The sequence below is a fragment of the Coturnix japonica genome, chromosome 9 (genome assembly GCF_054131305.1).
Source record: "Coturnix japonica strain WE chromosome 9, WE-NBRP24, whole genome shotgun sequence".
Taxonomy (NCBI): domain Eukaryota; kingdom Metazoa; phylum Chordata; class Aves; order Galliformes; family Phasianidae; genus Coturnix; species Coturnix japonica.
Window position 1 is genome coordinate 29,875,166 of NC_140671.1, and position 13,427 is coordinate 29,888,592.

At 42.4% G+C, this 13,427-nt stretch overlaps 2 protein-coding genes across 9 annotated transcripts in view; both read right to left on the reverse strand.

Annotated features, from left to right (window-relative positions):
* Positions 1–1,463: 1,463 nt before the first annotated feature.
* Positions 1,464–9,211, reverse strand: TMEM52 (transmembrane protein 52). Of its 6 annotated transcripts, none has more exons than XM_085509127.1 (5): positions 8,950–9,211; positions 7,191–7,548; positions 6,737–6,781; positions 5,102–5,271; positions 1,464–4,816 (listed from the first exon to the last, which is right to left on the reverse strand). In XM_085509127.1, the coding sequence occupies exons 3-5, from the start codon at positions 6,766–6,768 to the stop codon at positions 4,506–4,508; spliced, it is 513 nt and encodes a 170-aa protein (XP_085365253.1). In that variant the 5' UTR covers positions 6,769–6,781; positions 7,191–7,548; positions 8,950–9,211; the 3' UTR covers positions 1,464–4,505. The 6 variants fall into 6 exon arrangements, with proteins under 6 accessions (XP_085365253.1, XP_015737701.1, XP_015737702.1 ...); XM_015882215.3 differs by having other exon boundaries at positions 7,505–7,548; positions 8,950–9,176; XM_015882216.3 differs by lacking the exon at positions 8,950–9,211 and adding an exon at positions 7,775–7,988 and having other exon boundaries at positions 7,505–7,548.
* Positions 9,212–10,296: 1,085 nt separating this feature from the next.
* The window catches only part of CFAP74 (cilia and flagella associated protein 74), a 30,395-nt gene continuing 27,264 nt past the window's right edge, over positions 10,297–13,427 (reverse strand). For all 3 annotated transcript variants that reach the window (XM_015882180.3, XM_032448799.2, XM_015882183.3), the window contains 4 exons: positions 12,837–12,975; positions 12,264–12,391; positions 11,973–12,107; positions 10,297–10,856 (listed from right to left, as the gene is read on the reverse strand). In XM_015882180.3, coding sequence (XP_015737666.1) covers positions 10,749–10,856; positions 11,973–12,107; positions 12,264–12,391; positions 12,837–12,975 — 510 coding nt within the window. In that variant the 3' untranslated portion in view covers positions 10,297–10,748. The remainder of the gene's footprint in view (positions 10,857–11,972; positions 12,108–12,263; positions 12,392–12,836; positions 12,976–13,427) is intronic.

Here is a 13,427-nt window from a genome sequence, read left to right on the forward strand (position 1 = left end):
GGCTCACTGATACCACCTGGTGGAGGAAGGCAGACTGCAGGCAAGCTGGAATAACAGATGAGTGGGGACAGTTCCCCAGTCATGCATCCATCCTTAAGATGAAAGGCTGTCATCCATCTCCTTCCCCTTCTCCAAGAGCCAAGTCACAGACACTGTAGGAACATGTAGCAGAGATCACTGCACATGCAGGAATTCCTGACCTACACTCACTGCTTAATGCAGTAAACCAGCCCTCAAGACAACGAGATCTGTTTTATTGATTGGGAGCATAGCACATGCTGCATGGTGAATAAATGGTATTTACAGGGCAGCGAGATAGACAAATGCAAGTGCAAGGCAGAAAAAGAAATGGCTTTTCTGAGTCGTACTGCATCCAGACCCTACTGATGCTTTGCTCTGGATGCTGCCGGTTTACCACTTAATACTCTCCAAAGATTCTAATGCATTGATCATAAAAGCCATTATAGATGTACCACTTTACTTGTATTGTTAATGAGCTTGGCTATAAAGGGATTTGCAGCCTGAATTTCATCACAGAGCCAAGGTATAATTTGCTCTGGGCTATAAAGCCTATGAATTATTGAGGCAATTTACTTGCAAGCCTGAATTTTCTTTCTGAGCACAAGGGCTCATGGTGAGCGCATGTGTGTGCGAGAGGAGAGACAAGACTGCAAGCTGCTGCCAGTGATGTAAGCACTGCCTTGCTCCAGCAGTGCATCTCCCCATCATAAGCTCCTGCACACAGCCAGCAAATAACAGAAAATAGCTGCCAAAACAATTATTATGAACAAATGGGAGAAGAAGAATTACATGTTGAACAGTGCCAAATAAGCACCAGATTCAATTCACAATGGATATGCACTTCAGTTAATTACTAAGAGGAGCTTTTCCCTTAGAGATGTCACAAAGCTTGTGTGGATGTAATCAGAGTTTAGCAGATCTACTAATGGTGAAAATGCTAGACTGACAAATCAGAATTCTTAGGTCCTCCATCCAGCTGAACATGTGGGACCCTTTGTGGCCACAATTCCAGTGTGGGGAGAATTTCCCATTCCAGAGGATACATGCCCTAAACAGAAGATCAACAGGAAAGGTGAAGAAAAAGAGACAGGAGAGAGGAAGTAGCTTTGTGGAGATCACCCTGCAGGCTTCTAAACACGTCACAATAGCACATGCACAGGCAGCTGCAAGCCAGTTCCCTTGGCCAGGGAATGGAAACCTTCATCATTCCTGCAGCACTAATAAATAGTATCCCTTATAATGCCTTGTTTAAGAGCTTAAGAACTGGCTATAAGCGTTATGTACATAGACATTAATTCTCATTGAATTAATTTTTGTGCACCCTGCCTAGTTACTCTTTAATGGCTCTCAGAGAACCCAAAGTTGAGACACATCATGGCTGTTTGGAAACAAGTGGGAAAGGACACGTGATTAAGAGGAATAAAATCAAATGTAAGCTGGGCTCTTTTTCTGCAGCTGAGTTTTATTTTTATTTTACATCGCAGAATGTAATTATAGAAGGAAAAAGTGCTTTCACTGACAAAACCAGGGACCCTGGCAACATACATGAGAACAATTAAAGAGCAATCCTATCCTTCAGATCCCCTTTACAAGCTCAGTAGGGCAGAAACAAAGAACACCACACCTATCTAGGTTGGGAGCTTTTGAAGGTATCCTGTTTGAACCTCACTAAGTGGCATCAACCATCAACAGAGTTTTCTAGGATCATGAAGTCAGATCTCATGCTGACAGATAAACAGAGCTAGAAAGAACACAAAGAAAAAGTCAAAAGAGAATTTTGTGTGGAAAGTAGCAATAGAAACAAAAAGCACTAATCTCAATTCTAAATTCTCAGTTTAATTAGTGAGTTTTAAAACATCGATCAAAGTTAAGAAGTTCATTTTAACTTACCACTCATTAAGGCTAAGAAATCTTACCATCCTTTTGCAGTTGCATTGCAAAAATGCAGGTTGAATAGAATCTCTCTCAAACCTATTTTTACAGCCATTAACAAGAAATTATCTTTCCCTGCCTTGCCCTTATGTATGATCTTTATGTCTCGGGAGATATATTTAGTGCAATTCTATTGAGCAAATGAAACCTGCTAAGTGGAGATGCAAATAATGCACAGTTGTCAACAATCTGCCTCCTCGCAGACAGGGTGAGGGTGAGCTTTGGTTATCAGCTGCGAGAAGTCAGATCAAAGCCCAGATATCACTGTCGAAAACACGAGCTGCTTTTAATCTTCAAATATTAAATGTTTAAAGAAAATCCTATGCTCCTGTGTGTTGATTAGGTCAAGGAAATAGTTTATTTAAAATTAATGAACCATGTTGTAAGGCCTTACAATACCCTCCATGGGTACTTAATGTTTTGATACTGGGTCTAGCAGCATATATAAGCAAAATGAATGGGTCTCCTTGCAATGTGGTAGGTAGTCCGTCAGGAACTTCTGAGAACTCACATGACAGAAGCATTGTAAAAGCAAAAACATGCAGAGAAGGGAAGTCAAACCCTTGTGATTTTATTCCCCTTTTTTTCCCCTTGCAAACTCAGTCCTTGCACTGCAAAGTAACTTCTCTCTGCAGACTGGTCAGAGCCCAGGCTCAAAACCGCCCTTGCCCTTGGCAGCAGGAAGAGATCTCTGTATTACAGAGCAGCTCCCAGTCATCTCACAACGCAATTCACTGAAAAGCGAATGGCTGCCCTCTTGTGTCAGCCACTGTTATTTCATTCACCTCATTTTATATTCCTGCCTCTTCTAACAAGAGCACTCTGCCTTGTATTAGACAGTATTAGACAATTCAGTGTTTTAGCCCACTGACTGCTGTGCTAAGAAACCAAAAATAGAAAGTCTGAGTAATCCATACATATAATATTTACCACCTTGACAGTACAGAATATAAAAAATATAGAGATTGGCTAACTGCAAGGTAGGCAACATTTGCTAAAGTTCCTTGTGAGATAGAAATGTAATCTTAAAAATTAATTACATTTATTGTTTTACATACAAGATTTTGGTTTGGACATTTTCCTCCTAGTCACTCTCTAATTTCATGTCTTCTGAGTCTTTAGTATGTCCTGGGTTTCCTCATAGCTATAATTAACATAATATAGCACATTAGATGCCATGCTACATTTCTTACATTAAGCTTTGAAAACGTGTTTGTTAGTGCACACACAATGACTCAGAAGGGGAATTACCCCTCTTCTGTGCTACAATCAGAAAGTCAGATACAAACGTAACATGGTGGCATAGAGAATTGACTTTGTAGGCCATTGTGTTAAATCTTCATTTCTACACATGAAAGGCTGACAAGAGGTATCTTATGTTTGCAAAACTGCTTTGAAATTCCCCAGAATTTTCATGTTTAGTGCAAGCAAATGTTACCAAGATGGGAAGAAATGTACGTGGGAGAAATTCACACTGCAGAAAATGAACTTGATGCTGTCACTGGCAGGCAATATAATTAGCTCTCTGTGGTCAGTTACAACTGATTAGACAACACAGTTTTTCCATAAACCTTAAACTGATGCCATGTGGGTTATCTTCTTTTTTACTTCAGCCTTTAAAAATAAGGAAAAACTACTATGTAGTTAAGTGCTTGTCAAGTTCACACTGATAATCCCTCCAGGTGAGATGTCACATGGGTTCTCATGATGGTAGTATCATGTTCTTCTGAAATAGCCAATTGTTATATATTATCTGCATCTAAAACAATGGATATTGTCCCAATCATGCTGTTTTTCAAACCCACCGTGCTCAATCAGCAAGTACTGTGAATATTGAAACACATTACTGATACTCAACCAAGTACAGAAATCTCTTTGAGACTAATTTGTACTTCAAGTGGCAGAAGTAAGTAGCAAAAGGATCCCATACACAAGCCAGCTCATCTTGAAAATAGATTTAAAGGAACAAAACTCCAAACCAATCCCTTTGAGTCTTATGACCAACAAAAATAATCTCTCTTATCTGTTTCATTCCTTGCCTGTAGTTGTGAAACAGAAGGTAGCGCGTTTTCCCCCAGACACTTTCCTGTCCGTGTTTGCAGTCATTCTTCAGTTTAAGGAACACATGTCTTTATGTAGTGACAAATTTAGCACCCCAGCAGTTTGCTGAGTAGTTACAGTTCCCAAAATAAAAGAAACTGTAGAGAGACAGAGTATCACTGACTCTCCAGTGTGAGTTTATAGGATTCTACTTTCAACTCCAGTTTACGAAAGCTCTGTTCAGGAGCAGCAACTTGCTTTTTGTAACATCTGACTGTTTCCAAGATGACAGCATCCCCATGGTCTTCTGCTGGGCACAGGGAGTTATTTTACTTAAACAAAAGATGAAGAAGCATCCATGGCCCACCTTTATAGGCACTTTTAAACTGCTGCCCTTTATCACGATCTGTTAGGAGATCTTTCCTTCATAACTTTGTCTTACAAAACCAAATTCTTTATGTCCTCTTTAACTTCCATAGTCCTTCCATTTCTTTACTCCTCATCAAAATGAGCTAGAGCTGAGGCTGTTCTTGTGTTGCATCTTCTGAATTTGGCTGTGTTGATGGATCTCTGTTGATTACTTCAGGTGAATTCTGGATGGGATTCTGCCCACCTGGCATCACCTGTCCAGGGATGTCACTGAGTTTCTGGCTGACCAGTGCTACTTCAATGTGCTGTTTACCCATTTGGACAGCTTCATCATAAGAAGGTGGCAAATCCATTGCGTAGGGGCTGTAAGCTGGAGGGGATACAGTGCTCCTATCCATACCCACAAATACCGAAGGGATAGGGGCACTTGGAGGGTACTGGAATGAACTATATGCTGTGAAGAAAAGAAAGGAAAAGAAAAAAAAAAAATCAACAATTGCATGGAACACTGATATATAAAGGGCTGATCCCATTTTTCCCCAAGAAATTATAGGCTTGCCTTTTGCTTGCTGAATACATGCACACTGTACTAAAAGCTACCTCTATAGAAATATATATAATCTATACATTCTCAAAAAAACCCACAACACTGTCAGGAAAGCAAACATCTGCACATATTGCCATCCAGCTTCTGTTGTAAAGCACCTGACAGAGTAGGTGCAACCCAGAGGATACCTACAGGTCACTGTGCTGTGAGCAGTGCTGTCGCTGTCAATAGCAACAACAGTCAGATCATAGGGGTGCCGAGGGAAGGGCTGAACTGGAGGCCTCTTCTTCCGGCAGCAGAACTTCTTGCAGCTTGCTGTGATCCCACAGAGCAGGAGCATGAACACAGTCAGCAAGATTAACCTTAGAGAGGTTAAGAACACCATAATATCATCAGTTCTGTTTTACTTCTCCCACAGCCAGCTATAACTGCACTGTAAATGGGTGAAAGATAGGTCAAACCTCCTCTTAATGAGTCCTGGATCCAGAATTACAAAGCTGAATCACTGACTACTGGTACCATCCTTTCTGCATTGCAGATTCTGTGATGTTAATGATCTTGGGTTGTATATTCAGCTTGTTTACAATGAGAGTGGAAGGGAAATGCAAGTATAAACTTGCAAAACCACTCTGCCCAGGTATGGTGTAACGTAGTAATATACACTGAGTGCACACTTAAAATGGACCCAGAAGACCATTTGTTGCAGTAAAAGGAAAGCTCTGAACTGCAATTATCTTTTGTACAAGATAGAATTTTTGAGGAAGTGGTGCACTCTGCATCTCCAGGTGCAGGGAAGAATGAGTTTGGGATAAAGCCTTGCTTTCTCTTATTACAGTCAGGAAGGGAAGTAGGCAGAAGAAACACACCAACCTTCTAAATACAATGCAAACGAGGCTTAGGTGGCCTACAGGTCTTGGCTCTCATGTGTTAGAAGTACACAGTGCTCAAACTTTGCAATGAAACATTTCTCCAGTGCAAGGAGTGTGACCTCATCTCTGGCCAGTGGGTATTTCCTCGCACTACCAGCGCTCTATGCTGGTGTGCAGTGACACGGCCATACCTTCACATGCTGCTACCCTTGGAGGAAGGCAGAAATCACCGCAGGGGAGGTATCTCAGCACTAGCTCATTAGCTTTCATGATTTTAACTCTGCCTAATTACAGAAGCCTTAAAATATTTTATGCAGCCGTATGTATTTTTAAACAGCCCTATATCAGCATCTTCTGAGAAAGCAAAGAATAGCAAATTAGCTTGGACTGAGTGATGATTAAAACTAATCAATCTGTTACTATCAAAATTAATGTCATGTGACAGAATACAAGCTGCAAAAATAACATTAGGATACACAGAATGCATGTTTTAGGAAAGAGATGAATACACTTGTGGCAAGACCTTTGCCTCTCACTTACTATTATCCTTTCATTCAGCTTGAGATCAGAATGAAAAATCAACACCATAAGCTCACAGCCTCTTGTCCCATAAAAGGGAGAGCGCTGAGGACTGCGCTTGAGGCAGTGCCAAGTCCTAACAAGTCCGTTCTGTGCAGCTGCCATTGTGTCCCAAGTTGTTTATTTAGGAAGAACAAACAAGATCTACAGCTGAACTCTGCTGTACTCAGAATGGAAAGATGACAGACCCCCAGATGAATGCTCTGCTCTGCCTGACACCTTATCTCCTCTGCCATCCCATCTGTCATGTATTCCCCTGGCAGCTCTCCCTGAGCAGTCCTTTCCCCCCATCAGGACTGAGAGGAGCGTTCCCACTACCTTACTGCGATCCCTGCTCATGAACTGTCAAATTATTGAGTAAGATTAATAATAAACTTACCAAATGTACCACAGGCTTGTCCAATTAGACATGTTCTGAGGGCATCTGTGAAGAAAGGTGATAATTCACTGATTTAAATATCCACACTCAAATGGCGAATGCATGGAAGGGAATCGATTTCTGACGTGTAAAAGTAGAAGCGATTAATAGGAATATGGAACTGAAAGCCTTCAGATTTCATTTCAGAGGACTGTTCTTCATAGCTGTAACGTTACTCCAGTTAAGGACATGCAAACCCCGCTGTAAAAGTGAGGCTCTGGGTGAACAAGTGCTTTCATGGAGAGAGCTACCCATGCTCCCAAGGCACCATGAAATAGTTCTTTCCCATTGACCTCCACGAAGCAGCTGTCTGACAACTCCAGCCTATGACAACTTCCCACATCCCATGCTTATTTTTAAATCGCTTTTTCATATCTACAACACAACCAGGAATATCTTACACAGATCTACTTACGGTACAAAAAAAATACAAGATAAGAAGATCGGCTTTAACACATTTCAGACACAGCAATACTCCAAGTGGAAACCTGGGATGGATTTGATGCAAAGCGCTGCTTTTGGCCCCAGAGAGGAGCCTGCCAGCTGACACTTCCGAGTCCTTACGAAGAAGAGCGTTGTGCAGCAAGGGCAGCCAAGTCACGGCCCGGAGCTGGGAAGGAGCTGGGAGACAAACCGGGCAGCGGTGTACGGCCACAAGTAAATCTTCCTTCTGACCCGGTACTGTCACTCGATCAGGAAAGGAACATGCGAAAAATGTGGATTACTCACTGATCAGAGTCCTTCGTGCTATTCCCAGAAGATCAAAGCAGTGCCTAAGAAAGGGGGGAAAAAAAGGGATCAGGAAACCAGACGGGCAGCAGCAGAGCTCCGCCGTGTCCCGCAGCAGGTGCCGGGCCGAGCACCGCGGCGCTGCCCAAGGACGAGCTGCTCCGCGCTCAGGCCGCTGCGATGGGGGAGAACTCGGCGCTGATCGCCCCGATGGGGCCGCCCCGCTCCGCCCCGCCGCGCTCCGTCCCGCACCGCCGCCCGGCTCCGTACCGCCGCCAGCAGAGCCGAGCCGAGCCGAGCCGCCCGCCGCGGGGAGGAGCCGAGGCGGAGCCGAGCCCGTCGGGTTCCCAAAGCGCCGTGATTTCCTGCGGGGCTCCCCCACAAGGCCCCTCCGGGCGCCTCTTAGGCGCTCCGGGATTCCCGGGGTGGCGACCCGGCTCCTTGCAGCCGCCTTGGGGCTCTGCTTTGGCCGGCCGCGTACAACGGAAACCGTGAAGTTGGGAACGTCTGGATGGAGAGAAGCCAGCAGTCAGAGGCTTCACCAGAGCGGTGTTGGGCTGCTTTTAAAATAGAGAACGATCAGATCTGCAAGCAGCAGAGAACACACCTGGGGGCTGTAAAGTTTCAGAGATATTTTGAACGTGTAGTGAAAAAGAAATGAGAAACTAGGAATGAAAAACAACAACGAAGCTTCGGGAAAACGGATCATTCGTAGTTTTAAAAAGTCTTGTTAAAACACATAAAAACACTTGAAACAGTTTTGATGGCTCTATGAAAATGGGTTTACTCCCAAAGAAGGTAACCGTGTTCAACAATTCACGTTTATAAATTCAGTTAAAATTCCTACACGTCGGTGTGGCTGTCTTGTAATATCTCATCTGGGGGCAAAATTGTAGGAAAATATTTTGTTGCTTTGATTACACTAATCCCTGTAGCAGCTTTCCCCTTCTGAATGATAGCTTGTCTGCAGTCTGCTTTTCTGCACTCCTCTTCGCAATGAAGCCTCACTATTTTAGATGGATCATACGTACCCGGAGCATTAAGAAGCTCCCCTTGCTTGTTACAGAAGTCTTACTGTCATCAGGGAGGAAGAAAACATGCATCAAAAGCCAACTGTATCCAAATGAAGGAGTATTTCTGCATCAGAGCTGAAGGTGACTTAATTCAGACACTGTTGAAGCAGTGGCACAGCAGAGGTCAGTTACATGGCAGAAAACTAATGTGAGTGCTGTGCCACAACCCAGGCAGCAGCTGAGCACCACACAAGCCTTTTCCTCCCTTCCCACTCCTCCAAGTGGGATGGAGGAGAGAACTGGGGGAAAAAGGGCAGAACTCAGAAGTTGAAAGAATATTTACTAAGGCAGAAAAGGAAGAGAGGAATAATAGTAACAATAATAACATATATACAAATCAGGAGAAGCACAATACAGTTGTTCACTACTCACCAAGGGATGCCCAAGGAACACAGCTCACCCCCAGCTCATTTCGCTCAGTTTTATAGTTTTTTGCATGATGTCATATGGCGTGCAATATCCCTTTGGGTCAGCTGAGGTCAGCTGTCCCGGTTCTGGCCCCTCCCAACTCCTTGTGCCCCCAACACCTCGTGGGCAGCACAGAACTGAAAAACTGAAACCTCTTTGGAAGGAAATAATACATCTGGGCTCCCATAGGCAGAAGTTCCTTTGGTAAGAAGCAACCGGGAGCAACAGCAAACCCAATAGCTTGGAAGTACTGAGTTGAGCAGCTCTGCCTCCAGCTGGCATTCACTGGCTTTGCTCTATCAGTTATGTCATGTGTTGCTGACTGAAATATTTTCCTACGGGACCAACCAGGGTCATGGGACTGCAGCTCATTTAGAAAAAAGCACCATTCATAAGTGTGGAGCAATCTCTGAAGTCACTGGATAAGAGAACACACATCCTCAATACGCACATACACTCTCATTTCCTGTCAAAAAATGAACTTGATGTATCTTATAAGGAATATAAAATGATGTAAATGTCCTTCTTATTAAACTAGAGCTGGATTAGAACCAAGAAGTATATCTGCATTTAGATCCAGACTATTCTGAAAGTTCAGGAGTTCATATCCGGTGATCCAAGAGCAATCCACGGTTGCAAATCTCAGCATACAAGCATGATGTTCACAAGAAACAGAAAACTTAAGCTTCTGAGAAACTCAGATGTATTGCTAACCTGTTTTGGAGGTGAAGTGTTGAATAGGATTGTTTCTTTCCTCAGGAGATGAGTTACATGAAGGCTAGAGTTGCTGTGTTGAGCTCCTCCTAGTTGGACTAGCATGAGGCATTTACCTCTGTGACATTTACAAATGGTCTGGTTCTGTTTTCTTACTGCTAAGCTAAATGAGCAATTTTAACAGCTACACAAGTGATGAATGAGTTTTGGAGTAGTGGTCAGGAAGATGTGGCACAGGGTTACTGTGATTCATGAAAGGTGATGCAAGATTTAAGGGATATCTATGATCCAGAGTTTTACTGACTCCTTGGTCCCTTGTTCCCTATCTTGAACTGGTTCTGTGTTCTTCCCTGAACCAGATACCACTTCTTGACCCAAATTAAACCCACGGGGCATTTCAGCTTCCCCCAGTAACCAGAAGAAATCAGTTCTTAGTCAGAATTCAAATGAAAACAAATATAGAAATTAAATTACTGGGCAGCCATGATCTAGTGTCTAATCACAGACAGTGATTGGTAAGCAGCATGGTCACCATCTCTTCTTGATCATGAAGATATCACACTGTATTGCAAAAATGATTGTCCAAACTACCAGGAGGAGGCTGAAAAGAAAGTGCTTTATTCTGGTCATAGGAGGGAAAAAAAACAGAAAACAAAAAACACTGCATCCATTAAAATGCATATGAAGTTAGAAACAGATATTGTTGGAAACTCACCCATTTAGAGGTAAAAATAAAAAGATTCTCCTTCTGAGGGAATTCCTGCCTTTAGAAGACACTGCAATTAACAGTAGGTGTATCTACTTGATGCCTCATGTTAATTCTTCCCTATACTACAAGCTTAGCATCACCAGGTCAGTCTAAAAGTAAAACAAGTAGAGTTTATATAGATTCCATGGGGAGAAAAGCAGGAATTGTACGTGTTACCTTCCTTTCTGCTTTCCTCCTCCCCTCACACATTTGCAACAGTTTCAAAATCTTCCCAGGTTCCAACTGACATGCAGTGATTTCCCAAATATTAGGTCTTCGCCTTCCATGTAGCTGGGGGCCCTCAGCAAGTGGGAGCAGATACAACTGTTGCCACGAAGAGGATTTGGTAGGATTGCTTGATGTTACCTTTTAAGTTCAGGAAGGCTGTCTCAACCAGGGGGGCACTGGCCTACAAATAAAAACAACACATAAAAACATCCTAATTCTTCTGTACACAGAATAGGTCAGCTGACCAAATTCTGAACTATTTTTCAGCTCAGGTGTAAGATGTACCCCCTTGTAGCCATAGGTTACCTCTCTTCCCTCTGGGTTGGTTGTTTCCTGTCTTCAACACAATGTTCATACTACAGTGAACAAAGTAGCAATGATTAAGTGCTCTATCCACAGAGCACTACAGATTCTGTCACCACATTACATCCACAGCAACTGAGCAAGGTAGGAACAAACTATGCTGGGGCAAGGGTTCGGAAAGAAGTGAACCCCCTCAGCCATGATTTAGCATTCAATCTTGTGTAACAACTAGTGGTTGCCAAGAGGAACTATGTCAGCCTCATATGTCGTGCCAGGATCTTTACTGCCTTCTTTCCAAGCAATGACAGCATCCTTTTAATTTTGGATTAGGCCAGTCATTCTGCCATCCCACACAGCGCTGACAACAAAAATTAGCAGAGTGAATTCTTTCAGTCTCCACAAGTACCCAAGAAGATTAATTTGGAAGGGCAGTTACAGCCCTAGGGCTGTTTTGAAGTCATATCAAGACTGCAATACAAAAAAAAGCAGGAGATGCCAGAGAAACAGGGTTCATGGAGCAGTTCATAAAGCAGAAATGAAACTGACTTCTAGGAATATACAAAAAGAAAAGGAACCCAAACTTTAAAAGAAATGTGAACACTGTGGCAGAATGATCCATGGAAATCTAGTTTTGTATCAGCAGGACTGCAGGTTTCCTTGAAAAAGGAGCATTAAGAAATTGACTTTATGGATGTGAACAAAGCAGAATCTTTCGGTGAATGGCAGCAGTATTTTGGCACTGTATTTTGTATAATGCGGTGGTCTGTAAGAAGTTATTTTAAGTCCTGTAAAGTGCAAGTGACTAATGCTTGTTCTCACACAGATGAATGGAAGTCAAAGATGAGATAGAAAGCCTTCAAATCATACGTATAGTTACTGGCTTTTGTTCCTGTATCCTAATGTGTCAAAGCAGCTTTTGTATTGATCCTGTAAGTCAGTGAAAACACAGCTGCAGTGCTGGCGGTTTAAGAAGCAATGTGCAACTGTTACTTACATCAAAGTCAGCAGGTGGCACCCAACAGACACTGATGCATTTTACATGACCACGATCAACTTTTCCCTTCACAGGTTCAATAGTAAATCCCTTCTTCTGGAGTTGTGACAGGTTATCAAAAGAGAACTCCACGCCCTACAAGAAACACAACACACCTCCATCACAGACAGTTCAATTTCTTTATACATGATTACCATTTATTCACACTTACTTGGCCCAGATGCTATATGGAGCCCTATTGTTTGCCAAACTACTGTGTTTGCCATTTCTACTGTGTGAAATTTTCTTCACCTTCTTTGATGCAGCCTGAGTTGTCTGTATAACTCCAACTTTCAGTTCTGTCACTGCTGGCTGTAGACCATCCTCTCCCTCCTTGTGCTCCAGAAGCAGGAGAATGGACTTCACTGATTTTTGTAGCTCTAAAGAAATATGAATCAAGTAAATTTTGAGGATAAGCTCAAACCCCTGATAGCATGTCTATTTCATAGCAGTGCAATCCCATATATGCTATAACACGCAAACTAACTTTATAAATATTCAATGCACATCAGAGAAGTGGCAGAAAATCAATACAGCTTGGTTCTCTGTATTAGTATTGTATTGTAATAGGTATTTGCAAGGTAAATTGCAAAGATATATGACATTCATTAAGGTACAATGCATTAGAATTCAGATAAAATCTTTTCTTAAGAGAAATTTTTATGCAGATTTGGAGGGGAGGTTATGAATATTACTTATACTATAAATCTTACTTATTCTCATTGTGGAAAGATTATCCTTAGCATAATTTCTCTTAAAAGACAAGGAACTTGCCTATGGTTTATAGCTCAGTAATATGTAATAAAACAAGCAGCAGCACACTACCTTCTTTTTGTGCTGTTTTTGATGACGGAGGTAGTGTTACAGCCAAGGACTCGATGGGCACATCCAGTGGAATTCCACCTTCCACATACATGGGATGATCACTTGCTGCACCCTTGAGCTGGATCACATGGGCAGTCTTCTATGTTGGACAAGAATATTTTGGATACAGGTTACAGCTTAAGCACCAGCGTAACTGGAATACTGACACAACAGCCTCAGTTGCTGAAGAATCATATCATCTATCATCTGCTTACCTTCAATGCCAGGAGGCATCACACACTAGAATCCTGCATCTTCCCCTTGTCTTATTTGCTCAAGCACTTTTGTCTTAAATATTTTATTCTTAGGCAGTGTGCCTCAGAAGGGACTGGAATAACTACACTAAAGCCATTGAAAAAGTAAAACTCATCTGCTGCCAAACTCAGCCTGAAGTTAGTAAACTTGAACCAGCCTCCATTTTACTCTGATTTTCTTTCTTACCTGCAATTCCAAAGATAATCTAGGGATGCAAAACATGCAAGGAGAAGAAACAGTACTTATTTGGTCACTGTATTTCTACTCAGTTTGCAGTGTGTGCTGATGGTCATTAGT